We start from the raw sequence: 14,735 nt of genomic DNA, 5'->3' as shown, positions 1-14,735 counted from the left end.
TGTTCCTTCAAGCAATATTTATTGAGTGCCTGCCATGGCCAGAGCACATGGTAATAATACCATCTTATGATTTTGTAGTCCTTTATAGCTATTCGCCTTCACTTATTTCATCTTCTTAGTGAAATGACCCAAGCTCAATTGTCATAGAATCCAGAGAATTAACAATTACACAGGTCAGGATGAATTTTACAAGAGAAGATAGGATTTGAGCTGGATTGCTAAGATATTTGTACTTACCAAACAGATCATCAGATATTTTAAGTTGAGTGGGAGATTGGGGTCAGAATTGCCAGATCTCCACTGCTTTTCAAATATCAATCTAATTAAATATTTATTCTCAAGCTTTCTTTTGACAGTGTGCTTTTGCTTTAATTTGGTTTAAAATCCAAACATTAGAATATGTAGGTATAGTTGTAGCACCTGCTAATTCCCTACGATGTCTTTTTGAAAAAGGAAAAAATAAATTTGATTCTATTTTGCATTATATTTTAGTTTACAACCCTAGGCAAAAACCCAGTGTTATTCCATTTTCACTTTATACAAAACTTTACATTATATTTTATTCAACCAAACACTGTAGGTAAGTTGTTTTTAGTCTTCATATCAATGATACACTCACAATTTAATTTGGCAAATTGAAAACACATCACTTACATAATAAATATCATTTCTTAGAGAAATTAGCTAGTAAGGAAAGTTTTCCAGAACTGCTCATCTGCTGAGCAGATTTCACAGTACTTTTGTGCATTGTAAGTATAAGATAAAGTATTAGTAAGACTTAATTGAAACCATTAAAAGAAAGTGAGTTTGTCTGCAAAAAGACTAATCCTTAATTAAATATCTCCTCTCACTATCAAATAGATTAGACACCCTTAAAAGTGCATTTTGCTGTATTATGGACTAACTACTTTGGAAACCCACTGTTTTCAGTTGTAATTTGCGAGCTCGTTTCATAGCTATGTGTATGTAGATTAGCAGAAAACAGGTTAAGTCAGTGTGTGTGCTGTTACTCCCGACTTATAAATGATTGCACATTGTGGGAAAGGTAGCTGCAGAAAGAAAATAGACTTAAAAATAAAATGATGTGAAGCTGCTAAAGAAAATCTCTACTGAGAAATGTTGTTTAGACAAATTATACTATGTTACTTCAACTTCATTTTCTTATTGCTAAGCTAACAGAGCTGGTTTTACTTTTATTGCTTTATTATATACCTCATAAATCTCCCAAATTGCTTTGAGATATTTTTAGACTATGATACGCCATAACCAGTATTTTCAAACATGCATCTTACGTAGCCAGCTATGGGCTCCTAAACAGTGTATTTTGTATTCTTTGCTTCTTCCTCCTTCCTTGTCAGATAATAGAGTTGAAGGAATGTGATAGGTTTTATTGATAATACAAACTAAGGAATTCTTATTTAAATTTTTTCTTTCTGTTTTGAAACTCAGTCTGAGGAGCAAAAGAAAGACAAAAACGTTGGGCATAATGTAACTCCAAGCTCTAATGGTCTTGAAAAGTAGTATTTGGAGAGAAGAGAATATAAAATAGCTCTTAGACAGCCACTATGGTGGATGTGTGGTTCTCTTATCTTTCACTTTGATTTCTTTTTTCAGATAAATAATTCAGAGTGTTTCAAAGCATTTCTTCTTTCTTTTAATGCTTGGCACTTCAACAGCTCTGCTCACATTAACATTGATGGAAGTTCTCTTCTCGGGCCTTGTCCATCTCTTTGAGAATGTATATGACCACTTAGAGTCCATTTAACTTCAGACTTGTTGTTTACTTTGCTTTGTTATGATTTAGCATTAAAACCAACTGGCTGCAAAGCAAGCATGCTTATGCAGTGAGCTCATTTTATTTCTTAATTCATACATGCAGAGCTGAAAGTCTGTTTGCTACTCTTAGAGGCTATATACTCCCATTTGTTTTAATTCGTCCGCTCTCCAGCAACTCTCAAATCCTGATTTTGCATTTTCAGACAAAACCTTTGGCATTCAGTAATGCCACATTCCCTTGGGTGTTTTTAATTAACCTTACTTCAAATCCTAATAGCTTTGAAATAGAAAAGTGGATAATTAATACAGACTAAATCATAAAAACTTTTATAGAATTACAACGATGTATATAGAGAATTATTTTTAAAACCAGCCATTTATAGAACATGCATTATATATAAAAACTATACTAATTAATTTACAGATAGTTGCGTTTAATCTTTAAATAAACCTGTGAGGTGGAATTATATACATGTTAGAGATGAGGAAAAGAACACTTACAGAGATTAAGTAATTTAGTCAATATTATATACACTTTATGCTAAGTGAAATAAGCCAGACATAGTAAGACAAATACCGGATGATCTCACTTATGTGTGGAATTTTAAAAAGTCAGACTTACAGAAAAAGAGAGTAGAAGGGTGGTTACCAGGAATTGGGGTGGGGAAAATGGGAAGATGTTGGTCAGTGGCACAAATTTTCAGTTACAAGATGAATAATAAGTTCTAGAGACCTAATATCACAGCATGGTCACTATAGTTAATAATACTGTATTATATACTTGAAATTTGCCCAGAGAGCAGATCTGAAATATTTTCACCACAAAAGGAAAAGGGTAACTATGGGAGGTGATGGATATGTTAATTAGCTTGACTGTGGTAATTATTTCACAATGTATGTATGTATAAAACATCACCATGTACATCTTTAAAATATAAAGATTTTATTTTTCAGTTATACCTCAATAAATCTGGAATAAAATAAAGTTCATAAGGTACAATTAAGAATGAAGCCAGGGCACAAATGAAGTTCTATAAAGCCTGAATTCTGCAAAGCCTGATTTCTGCACAGCTAAGTTTCGGTTTTCTCATATATACACACATATATACACTCATATATATACACATATACATACACATATATATACACACACATATATGTGTGTGTATATATGTGTGTATACATATATACACATGTACGTATATACACACACACATATATACGTACACATGTATACACATACACATGTATATATGTGTGTATATGTACATGTGTATATATGTTTGTATATATGAGGAAACTGTAACTTAGCTGTGAAGAATTCAGGCTTTGCAGTTATGTGTATATATATATATATATGTATGTGTGTGTGTGTGTATAGATATATGTAAAGTCAGTGAACCCTCTCTTAAATCAAAAACACTCTTGGAAGCCAGTGTGTAAGCCTAATAAATCACAACAGGAGAGTGTTGAGGAAAAGGTGGAGGGTAGAGGGAGGCTTCCAGAAGCCCCCTCCTCATTGAAGGCCATACCTGTAGGGATTCCATGGTCCCCTATAGGTCCACAATGCAGTTTGAAAACTGCTGCACGTGTCACACTGCCTTTCTCCACGCAGCTGTAAAGTCCTGCATCCTTGTTATCATAACCAGAAATCCCACTGGTCAGCACTGGAGAAGTACAAGTTTAAAGGGAGCCTCTGGAATTAATTATCCAACAGCATGGTGCAGTGGTTAGAGATACAAGCTTTCTTGTCAGATTGTTTGAGTTTGATTCCTGGCTGTGGCACTTAGAAGTTGAGTGCTTGGGGGCAACGTGCTTCACCTCTTTGTTCCTTAGTCTCCTCACCTATAGAGCAGACGAAATAATACCACCAATGTCACAGGACTGTGGAGAGGATTCAGTGAATCCATAGATGCCACATGGTTAGAGCAGGGCCAGAGAAAGTGCTCGGGGGAACGTCAGCTGTATTATTACTCTCGGTTCTTCACCATCAGTGCAGCCAAGACCCTTTGCCACCATGGTGAACAGGCTGAAAACTGTCCATGGGATTGGCCCCGTGAATTTTCTACCAGTTCTTCTATCCTAACCCATTATATCAGTCCTGTTCTTCTATAATGAGTATCTGGATTCATCGTGAATTAGGGTATTTAATATTAATATATTTGCTTTTCTTAAATAATACCTTGTTCTGATGTATCTAGTCTCTATTGTAAAATTAAAAATGTTAATCATGTTTTAAAATATGTTTAATATTCCCAGTACATTTTACAACATAGCAGTTTTATAATCTCAATGAGCAAATGTATTAGGCCAAACTGAAAATATAAGGCACCGTAAGCAAACAAAATGGGGAGAAAGAGAGGATGGAAGACGGAGGAGAGGGAGTGGGAGGAAGTGACCCTGCCACAATTATCCTGTTGTTATTTGGACTGTGGATATTCACTATTATCAAGGAGATAAAAATCACTATTTCTCTGGTAGATCACAGTGGTAGAACATGGAATATACTGCAGAACAGTTCAATCTTCTAGGTATCCATTAACGCGGGGGCTTTATGAGCCTATTCTAAATAAGTATTTTAAAGATGGTGCCATGTGTCTAGATAAAATGCATTGTTTACTTATTTTGGCTCAGTTGGGTTTGAAACCAGTACCTGCTTGTTCCAACAGATGTGACTGCACACCAGGGTACATAGGTGAGCACTGCGACATTGATTTTGATGACTGCCAAGACAACAAGTGTAAAAACGGAGCCCATTGCACGGATGCAGTGAACGGCTATACGTGCATATGCCCTGAAGGTTACAGGTAAAAGCAGAAATGAGTAAGACCTAGTGTTCAATAAGACCTAGAACAACAGGGTGACTATAGGCAGTAATAGTGTAATTGTACATCTTAAAATAACTAAAGGAGTATAACTGGATTGTTTGTAATGCAAGGATAAATACTTGAGGGGATGGATACCCCGTTTTACATGATGTGATTATTATGCATTACATGCCTGTATCAAAATACCTCATGTACCCCATAAATATATACACTTACTAGGTACCCACAAAAATTAAAATAAAAAAATTTTAAGACAAAAAACGTAGAAGTTATAGAAGCAAAGAGTAGAATGAGGATTACCAGGGAGGAGGACAGAGGGATGGTATTTGGGGAGATGTTGGTCCAAGGGTCCAAAGAGTCATTTAGACAGGTTGAGTAAGTTTGGAATATCTATTGAACAGCACAGTGATGATTTTGATTAATAGTTAAGAATACTTGAAAACTGGAAAAACAAGGAAGTGCACATACATAGTATACAGTTAGGTCATACAGCTCTCAATTCAGATTGGCAATTAAGTAAAATCGTATTCACATATTTTTTTTTTCTCCTTATTCTTCAGTGGCTTGTTCTGTGAGTCTTCTCCGCCCATGGTCCTCCCTCGTACCAGCCCCTGTGATAATTTTGATTGTCAGAATGGAGCTCAGTGCATCGTCAGAATAAATGAGCCAATATGTCAGTGTTTGCCAGGCTATCAGGGAGAAAAGTGTGAAAAACTGGTCAGTGTGAATTTTATAAACAAAGAGTCTTATCTTCAGATTCCTTCGGCCAAGGTTCGGCCTCAGACGAACATCACACTTCAGGTAAGAGATCTCTCTCTATGGAGAGTTCATCTGATCTGAAAATTCAACTTCAGAGAATAAACATTTGTGGTAGCTTGTGAATGATTGACAGTATATCTTAAATAGACAGTTAAAAACAGAAAATGCTCCTTGTGTGGACAGCGTTAGTAATTATTGTCTTCAACATTTGTATTTTCAAGACAAAATGAAAACCAAATATTTGTATTTATTCATTACTTGAGAAGCAGACGGTAATAAAAAAAAAAATGTCTCTTTGTTTTGTGCTCAGATAAAAACATTTTATTCATTTGCTTTGATGGCTCTGCAGTTCAGCCTGTGCACAGGGGGAGACTTTTCTTAGGAAATCTGCAGCTAGGAAGGGTGCAGCCAAGAAAGAACACCTGGATTCAACCACCAGCACCTTTTTTTTTTTTTTTGGTTGGGGGGATGGAGTCTTGCTCTGTCACCCAGGCTGGAGTTCAGTGGCACGATATGGGCTCACTGCAACCTCCGTCTCCCAGGTTCAAGCGATTCTCCTGCCTCAGCCTCCCGAGTAGCTGGGATGACAGGCATGCACCACCATGTCTGGCTAATTTTTTTGTATTTTTTAGTAGAGACAGAGTTTCACCATGTTGGCCAGGATGGTCTCAAACTCCTAAACTCATGTGATCTACCCACCTCAGCCTCCCAAAGTGCTGGGATTACAGGCGTGAGCCACTGCGCTTGGCCAACCAGCACCTTTTAACTCTTCACCCAGAACTTTGAAGACTTGACATGAAATTAACGAACTCAAATTTTAAGTCTTTCCACCAACTCACTGTGTACCTTTGAGCAAGTCATTCAGATCCCTATCGAAGAAGCTGCGCTAGATTAAGAATAATAAATATAGTGTACATGGGACAAATTAGGTCTACATATTTGTTTTATCTGATAAGCAAAATCATTTAATATATTTTCAATTCAAATAACTTTAGTCAGCTTCCTATAAATGCCACCCCTGTTTTGGTTTATCCTGATACTCTAGTGAGGGACAGGGGGTCCTTTTGAAGTCAGGAAGAAGAGAATCCTGGAAGGCATGAGTCCCTACCTTCCAGTGTTTGCTCCACCAAATTGTTTTGAGAACCACACAGTGATGTTGGGGCTTAAGTCTTAAATTACCTAATTAATCCTTTAAAAGCCAAAATGGGCCAAAGAGCAGGATAAAAACAAAGATTTCCCCCTCCACATGGCATAACTGTGAAAAATTTGTGTTTTTTTTAAATATGGGACATAAAAATCCATCTTTGACAATGTAGTCATTTTTCACAGATGCTATAAATAAAGCTTATAACAGGAGCAAAAGGAGTGGTTTAGCAAAAATCTCCAGCAAAGAAAGTTCTAAGCACATCCAACATGTTTACTTGAGGATTTCTTCTTGTTCTTTTTAAGTTTCTTTATGGATTTATTTGCAACAAAGCAATTTAAGAACAAGTCACCTTTCAAGTAATAATTTCAGCATTATTTTCTCATAGCCATCCGGAAAACATAAACCAGAGTAAAACCTCTTCACCTCACTTAGCAGTCCCTTTCTGATGAAATACGTCTGGTTGCCTACACATCCTAGTAATGCCAGGGTTACTTTCTACTAGATTGCCACAGATGAAGACAGCGGCATCCTCCTGTATAAGGGTGACAAGGACCATATCGCGGTAGAACTCTATCGGGGGCGTGTTCGTGCCAGCTACGACACCGGCTCCCACCCGGCTTCTGCCATTTACAGGTGAAGATCTCTCAGTTACGGGTAAAGGTGAAAACAAATTGCTTAATGAAGAACTGTGTCTCCTCGATTATTTTGTTATGGGGAGGAGAGAGACTAAGTTGGCTCCAGCAGGTCTTAGGATGAGGGTATTAGTGAGAAACCTGGCCGGCACGGAGGGCATGCTCAAACTGGAGAGTTTAAGGAGGGATTTGTAAGGGGGCTGCTATGTCCAAAGAGGTGACTGGGATAGTACACTAACCTGGAGCTGGAAACAAGGGATGCAGGGAGGTGTTGCTACCCATCCACCTGAAGGATCAAGAGGAGGGAGCAGTTATGGAAACTCACGCTCTGTAAAGGCTTTGTAGAGAGGTTTGCCTGCCAGAAGCTGGGACCTTTACTAGAGGTTTGCAGTAAGCTCCCACGGAAACAACCAGCTTTTGAAATACACAACCTCACTCTCTTTCCTCCCAACAATCTCCTTTCTGTGTTCCCCAGTGGCCACACTGCATGCCGGGAAAGAAGGAATCTATAGACTCTAGTAATGTAGCTTGCACATGAGCCTCCCAGGACTCAGAGTTGGGTAAAGAAAGTTGGAAGGGAGGTCCAGAGAATCAAATGAAGATATCCAGCACTGTGAGTGACATCAGGCTGCCATTCATACCTCACAGATTTATTGAGCGCTTACTATGTGCCGGACCTATCCCGAGCTTTAGGGAACAAAGCCCTGGCTCATTTGGAACTTACACAGATTAAGCAAATGGATTCATACAGTGTTGTCATAGGGAATCTTGACCATTCATTGTGGAAGTTTTCTAGTGATTAATGATATTAATAATATACTGGAGACGTGAAATGGGTGGTGGTCGTGGGGTATAGTTTTTAGTCCTTATTGCATAAGACTAACTATCAGAGCCCCTCTGTTGGAACCCAACACCAATTCCCTAACATCCTGCAGACTATTTAGCTAGTTAATTTTTTCACATGTAGAAATTCACCCTTTAGAGAAGGGGCCATGAACTCCTAAGTAGTCAGTTTTTCCAGATAAGTGTCATAAATGATTAAACAGGTCAAGTGCAAGAAAATAATATGCTCTCACCCTTTTATTCTGTAAAAGATCTAATTTTTTACATAAGTATTGTTTTATTATAAATAGCCTTGATGTTGGCAATATAAAATAAGTGGTTGTGACTGGAATTAACCAATAGTAACTATTTGTCAAAACAGGATTGCATCTACTCAGTTCTTCGTGGGGAAAATATGGACTTAGGTTTTGCCAGACTCTTGGTTTTTCAGGAAAAAGGCAGAAATCTGGGGGGTTTTAATATAAATTTTCTCTCCTTTAGATATCCGTGTGCATTTTTAATACTATATATAATGAACAAAACATACCTGTAGGTCAAACACACTTGGTAACAAATGAATAGGCATTGATTATGACGTAAAGTGGAGACACTGGCCTGCATGTTATTGGTACTCTCATATGTATCAATGTGCTTCAAAAGACTTCACATCTTATTTGATGCTTCATAGTAGTTCTGGGAAAGTACACGCCGCTTGTAGCCATGGATGGAATTTGATATCCACCACTTGTGAATATTTGGAGCATGGAAACAAACACATAATTGTTGATTTCCAAGTTGAATACAATACTTATCTCCAAGTGGTGATGAATTAGTGCCAAGATTTTAGATGTTATGAGGCCTTAAATGTTCTTGCCTCAATGTGTTTCGGCCCATAGAAAGATTTCAGAAATTTGTGGTTCATTGTTTTATTTATCTTTTTATTTATTTTATGTAATGATGCAGCACAGAACTCTCAGAAGCCATAGTAAAGGTTTTTGGTTTGGCTTATTAAAGCTAGCATTCATATCACGTATGCCAAAATATTTCTAAATACTTTGTAGAAGCCCAAGTGATTACATCCAAACAAGGACCTACCATCACGAGTTTTTTTGAGTTTATGCTCATTGCCATTTCACCTAATAAAGAATGGAGTATATCTTATGACATTTATCAAAGGACTGTTATGTTGCATATTCTTTATTAGGAGCTGCAAGCCTATGTTTCTGCTAGCAGATCATCTAATAGAGATACAAAATGTGAGGCCTAGAGCAAATATAGCTTTAATTTAATTATTGCCTTTTGGCTTATGACCAAAAAATTTTCTTGATTTTCCAATCAAGAAAAACTATGACCTTATTTTTTAATAAGAGGCAATAATTATCAAGAATTCAGATATATAGATGTGTATATTTTATTAATATATTAAATATAGAATGTTATGTTTACATTAAGAAAATTAATATAAGAAAAAAGGAGGAAAGGAAGGAAGCAATGAAGAAAAAAGAAGGAAGACAGGAAGGAAATGTAAGGAAGAACAAGTATCAAGGGAGATAAATATGAGCACTTATAATTTCATGTATTTGCACAAAGAAAAACTAGACATAGACAAGAAGAAATAGAAACAAGACTTCTGCATGAATACCATTTTATATCCATTTGATTTTTGAGCCATTTCAATGTCATTACCACTCAAAAACCAAATTGAAATAATAGAAAAAAGCAGCTGCTCTGGAGATAGTCTGGCTTGATTCAAGTCTGGCTCTGTTATCAACTAACTATGTGTCTTAGATAGATTGCTTCAGCTCCCTGAGCCTCATCTGGCAAATGGGGATAACAAATAATAGTCTCCTTTTTGTGAGATTACGGTAAAAATTGTATGACATGATAAATGTAAAATATTTGCAATGATGTTTGGTAAACCATAAACAATGATGGCTACTGGTATCACAAATTCAGGATGTTCAAAACTGAGTTTATCTCATTTGCTTCACCCAAACCTGTGTTCCCATCACATTCCTTCTGGCATTGAAAGGCATCACAGGTGCAATGGATCTACTCTTAATCCTCTCTTTTCCTCTACCTTCAATTTGCAGTTTTTCCTAACTCTTAACTCTGATACGGCTAATTTTTTGACCTTTTTTCAAATGCCAGAAAATGCCAAGTAAGGTAACCTCTGTCCTGGGCCAGGCCTTTACTACAGTGTAAAATCTTTGATGAAAGATAGTACTTCTCCATCGCCTGTAGTAAAATCTATCAATAACAGTGTTGCAATCAGCTGTCCCATAAGCGGCTGATAAATATTTTGTCTGGGTGAAGTACATTTTCAAATTTTGATTTGTTTCCACTTAAGTTCAGTTTTATTGTCATAATTCTATGTTATATAAAATTTACTTTGGTAGAACATTGTTTTCTAAATTTTGCATTATTTAATATATTATTGGGTCTTGCACTTGGAAATAATTTTATACCTCAGGTGCATCTTTTTTTTTTTTTTTTTTTTTTTTTTGAGACAGAGTCTCGCTTTGTCGCCCAGGCCGGAGTGCAGTGGCCGGATCTCAGCTCACTGCAAGCTCTGCCTCCCGGGTTCACGCCATTCTCCTGCCTCAGCCTCCCAAGTAGCTAGGAGTACAGGCGCCCGCCACCTCGCCCGGCTAGTTTTTTGTGGTTTTTTTAGTAGAGACAAGGTTTCATCGTGTTAGCCAGGATGGTCTCGATCTCCTGACCTCATGATCCGCCCGTCTCGGCCTCCCAAAGTGCTGGGATTACAGGCTTGAGCCACCGCGCCCGGCCTGGTGCATCATTTCAATTGCCTGGTTAATTCTCCACATTGAAGAAAATGGATTTTATTTTAGCAAAATGAAATCTGATAAAATGAGGGGAAAGTAATAATATATTGTTATTATTTCTATAGGATATTTTTGGTTAAAAAATTATTTTATATGTCAACTATTGTTTCACATAAATCAGTATGAAGACTATTATTTTATGAAATTATGTCTAGACTGGTCATTTGTTGCCCTTCAAAAAGACTTTCTTTTAATCTAGATAAGGGGAAACATTTTTTACAAAAGTTATTAATAAAAAATATGTGCTTCTTTCTTTAAATTCAAACTAATGTCATTTCCCAAACCAGACAGCCTCTTTGAAAACACAGCCAACTATGTTCAAAGTTAAAAGACACTAGTTAACATAGCTTGAAGTGTGTTTAAGAAAACTCAAGATGTAGTAATTATTCTTTTAGCAGTAGAAATAGAGTAGTATGCACATTTTCTCATCTTATCTCTTACATCCGAATAGAAGATCATGGCTTCTTGTAGACATACCTGCTGTTAACAGCATCAAGCATACAGGCAGTAGTGTAGAATGGTTGTTTTCAAAAGTCTGCGTTGGAATCACCTGAAAGATATGTTAAAATACAGGTTGTTGAGCACCACTCCTAGTTTCTGATTCTGTAGGTCTTAGCTAGGCCCAAAATTTTGCATTTTTAACAAGTTTACAGGAGATCTTGTACTCCAGGGACTACACTTTGAGAACCCCTTGTGTAAAAGGAATACATACTTTGCGAGCTGATTGTCTGCATCTCTTCCCATATCCAAGTTCTACAACATCACGCTTGATGCTCACAATGAAATCAGCCATGTTGGGAGTATTCCCACCACAAAAATCAGCAAAGCCTACAAATCCGGGTTTCTGTTCTTGTTTTTTTTTTTTTTTTTTAACAGTACCAGCTGTTAAACATTTGCCAACAACCTACTGCCTAAAGGGCTGTAACCAGCAACATAGATGAAATTAGCTGCCTAACAAGGGAATGGATTTGGAGTATGGCGCATGGGCCTAATCTTTAGAGCACTTAGAGAATAGCATAAAGAGGGACTTAGTGATTGTATTAGTCCATTTTCACACTGATGATAAAGACATACCCAAGACTGGGTAATTTATAAAGAAAAAGAGGTTTGATAGACTCACAGTTTCACATGGCTAGGGAGGCCTCACGATCATAGCCAAAGGTGAAAGGAATGGCTTACATGTCTTACATGGTGGCAAACAAGAGAGAATTGAGAACAAAGCAAAAGGGGAAAACTCCAATAAAACCATCACATCTCGTGAGACTCACTCACTACCATGATAGCGGTATGGGGAAAACCACCCCCATAATTCACTTATATCCCACTGGGTCCCTCCTGCAACATGGGGAATTATGGGAACTACAATTCAAGATGAGATTTGGGTGGGGACACAGCCAAACCATGTCAGTAATAGTGCCATGAATAAATGGAAAAATGAATAGCAGCCTAAATTTAAGCAGTAGGTCCTCAGACAGGGCTGGAGTATTAAATTTTTATTCTCAAGTAGGCTAATAATGTGCTGTCCTTCAAAGTGACTTTCTTTTCATCTAGAAAAACAAACTTTTTTAAATGAAAGTTATTATTGAAAAATATATGCTTCTTTTTTTAGATTCAAATTAATGTCATTTTCCAAACCAGACAGCTTCTTTGGAAACACAGTAACTACTGTTTAAAAACAAGAAAATCAGATGAACCACCTTACCGGTGTACAAGTTTTCATATTTAGGCAACCTGCTCAAATTCAGGGGACTTTCTCTTACCTACTGTTACATTTGGTTGGCTACATACACTCTGGACTGTGCAGTTTATGGGCTTACATTTCAACAAAAATACAAAAGAAACTCAACAAAGATGATCTCTGTATCTGAGAAGCTCAGTCTCATTGGGGAGACAGACAGTAGACAGAATCTATATAGTATTCTTGTTTCCAAGATGTTTATTCAGCCATTCTTGATATGCCATATGTAAAGGTCCTCCTGTTTAACTAGCTTATAACCTTGGGCAAATTGCTTCATTTCTTTGTGCTTCATTTTCGTTATCTCAATAAATGCAATTAGATCTGCTTTTCATGTTTGGTTATGAGAATTGAATGAATGTAAAGCACCTGGCATCATGCTTGGCACAGAGTGGGCTCATAATAGTGAGTAGTGCTGATGACTCATGGATACTCTTCCTGCTCAGATATCCGGATACAGAAGAATAAATACCCAAGTGGGAATTTTATAGCCTGACATCTCACTCTACAGTATGTTCAAGTTTAGAGAAGCCTTTCTAGTTTAGAGAATTTTATTCATATTAATCTGTTTTAAAAGTACTGATTAAAATATTACTTGAAAAACTATTTTCTAAAGCTTTCTTTTGAAAAATTCTTATATCTTTTTTTTTTTTTTTTTTTTTTTTGAGACAGAGTCTCGCTCTGTCGCCCAGGCTGGAGTGCAGTGGCACGATCTTGGCTCATTGCAAGCTCTGCCTCCCGGGTTCACACCATTCTCCTTCCTCAGCCTCCCGAGTAGCTGGGACTACAGGCGCCCGCCACCACGCCTGGCTATTTTTTGTATTTTTAGTAGAGACAGAGTTTCACCATGTTAGCCAGGATGGTCTCAATCTCCTGACCTCGTGATCCGCCCACCTCAGCCTCTCAAAGTGCTGGGATTACAGACGTGAGCCACCGCACCCAGCCTACATAGATATCTTTAATCTCATTTGGCTTCCCATTCCTTTTGACTAAAGAGACATGCAAGAATATTTTTTAGTATCGCTCTCACTTCACAGGTAAAGTATCATCAGGCCACAGATACCAAAATGAGATGACCAGTTGAGTTTGTTTGGTTTCCAGTTCCTATTCCAAAGCATGGAATATGCCACTAGATACTTCAATTTTAATTTTTTTTTTTTTTGAAATGGAATCTTGCTCTGTCACCCAGGCTAGAGAGCAGTGGCACAATCTCGGCTCACTGCAACCTCCACCTCCCGGGTTCAAGCAATTCTCCTGTCTCAGCCTCCAGAGGAGCTGGGATTACAGGCATATGCCACCATGCCCAGCTTATTTTTGTATTTTTACTAGAGACGGGGTTTCACCATCTTGGTCAGGCTAGACTGGAACTCCTGACCTCATGATAAACCGGCCTTGGCCTCCCAAAGTGCTGGAATTACAGGTGTGAGCCACTGCACCCAGCTCAGACACTTTAAAATTTTAAGGCAAGAAGTTGAAGCACACATAAAGAAAAACAATCTGTTTATTAAACTACAGAAATACATTATGTTTATCATTGTTAATGTATTGTGTGTAAGCAAAGTAAAGAAAGAAAATCAGAGACATTTTAAAATCCCTCTTTTAGGCCCCAAAGTTCTGAATTATTTTTCTGCAGCAGACTACAGACAGTGGGGTGACTGCTTTGTTTTCATGTATCCACTTCCAGTATATAAATTCAAGAAAACAAATCTCAGGAAATAGGTGAGCATAGTAAAACTAAACCTCATAGTAATAGTAATAACTGCAATTCAAATTCCCAGTGGAAAGGCTCAAAGTTAAGTGGTTTGCTTGTAGTTTTTGTGAGTCATAAAATATATTGTTCCCTAGGGAGTGGTGAAAGAGAGTTTATCAATACTTATCAGAACCCAGAAGGATGCCATGCATTGCATGTGGATACGTAGAAGACAGCTGCTACAGACTGAAAAGTGGATTATGGCTTTATAGCTCAGGCAGTCTTACTATGTAGCAACTAGTGTGTTGATCACTGCTTTTATTCTATTTTATTTTATTTATTTTTTGAGACAGAGTTTCACTTTGTTGCCCAGGCTGGACTGCAGTGGCACTGTCTTAGCTCACTGCAACCTCTGCCTCTGGGGTTCAAGCAATCCTCATGCCTCAGCCTCCTGTGCAGCTGGGATTACAGGTGCCCACCACCATGCCCAGCTGATTTTG

The 14,735-nt window shown here is 37.5% G+C and overlaps 1 protein-coding gene across 2 annotated transcripts in view; it reads left to right on the top strand.

Moving 5' to 3' along the window:
• The window catches only part of SLIT2 (slit guidance ligand 2), a 375,237-nt gene that overhangs the window by 345,778 nt on the left and 14,724 nt on the right, over positions 1–14,735 (top strand). For both annotated transcript variants that reach the window (XM_008017787.3, XM_008017785.3), the window contains 3 exons: positions 4,446–4,583; positions 5,165–5,405; positions 7,013–7,143. In XM_008017787.3, coding sequence (XP_008015978.3) covers positions 4,446–4,583; positions 5,165–5,405; positions 7,013–7,143 — 510 coding nt within the window. The remainder of the gene's footprint in view (positions 1–4,445; positions 4,584–5,164; positions 5,406–7,012; positions 7,144–14,735) is intronic.

The sequence above is a fragment of the Chlorocebus sabaeus genome, chromosome 27 (assembly GCF_047675955.1).
Source record: "Chlorocebus sabaeus isolate Y175 chromosome 27, mChlSab1.0.hap1, whole genome shotgun sequence".
NCBI classification, from domain to species: Eukaryota; Metazoa; Chordata; class Mammalia; order Primates; family Cercopithecidae; genus Chlorocebus; species Chlorocebus sabaeus.
The sequence above is the reverse complement of the archived record's forward strand: the minus strand, read 5'-3'. Positions and strand labels throughout refer to the sequence as shown.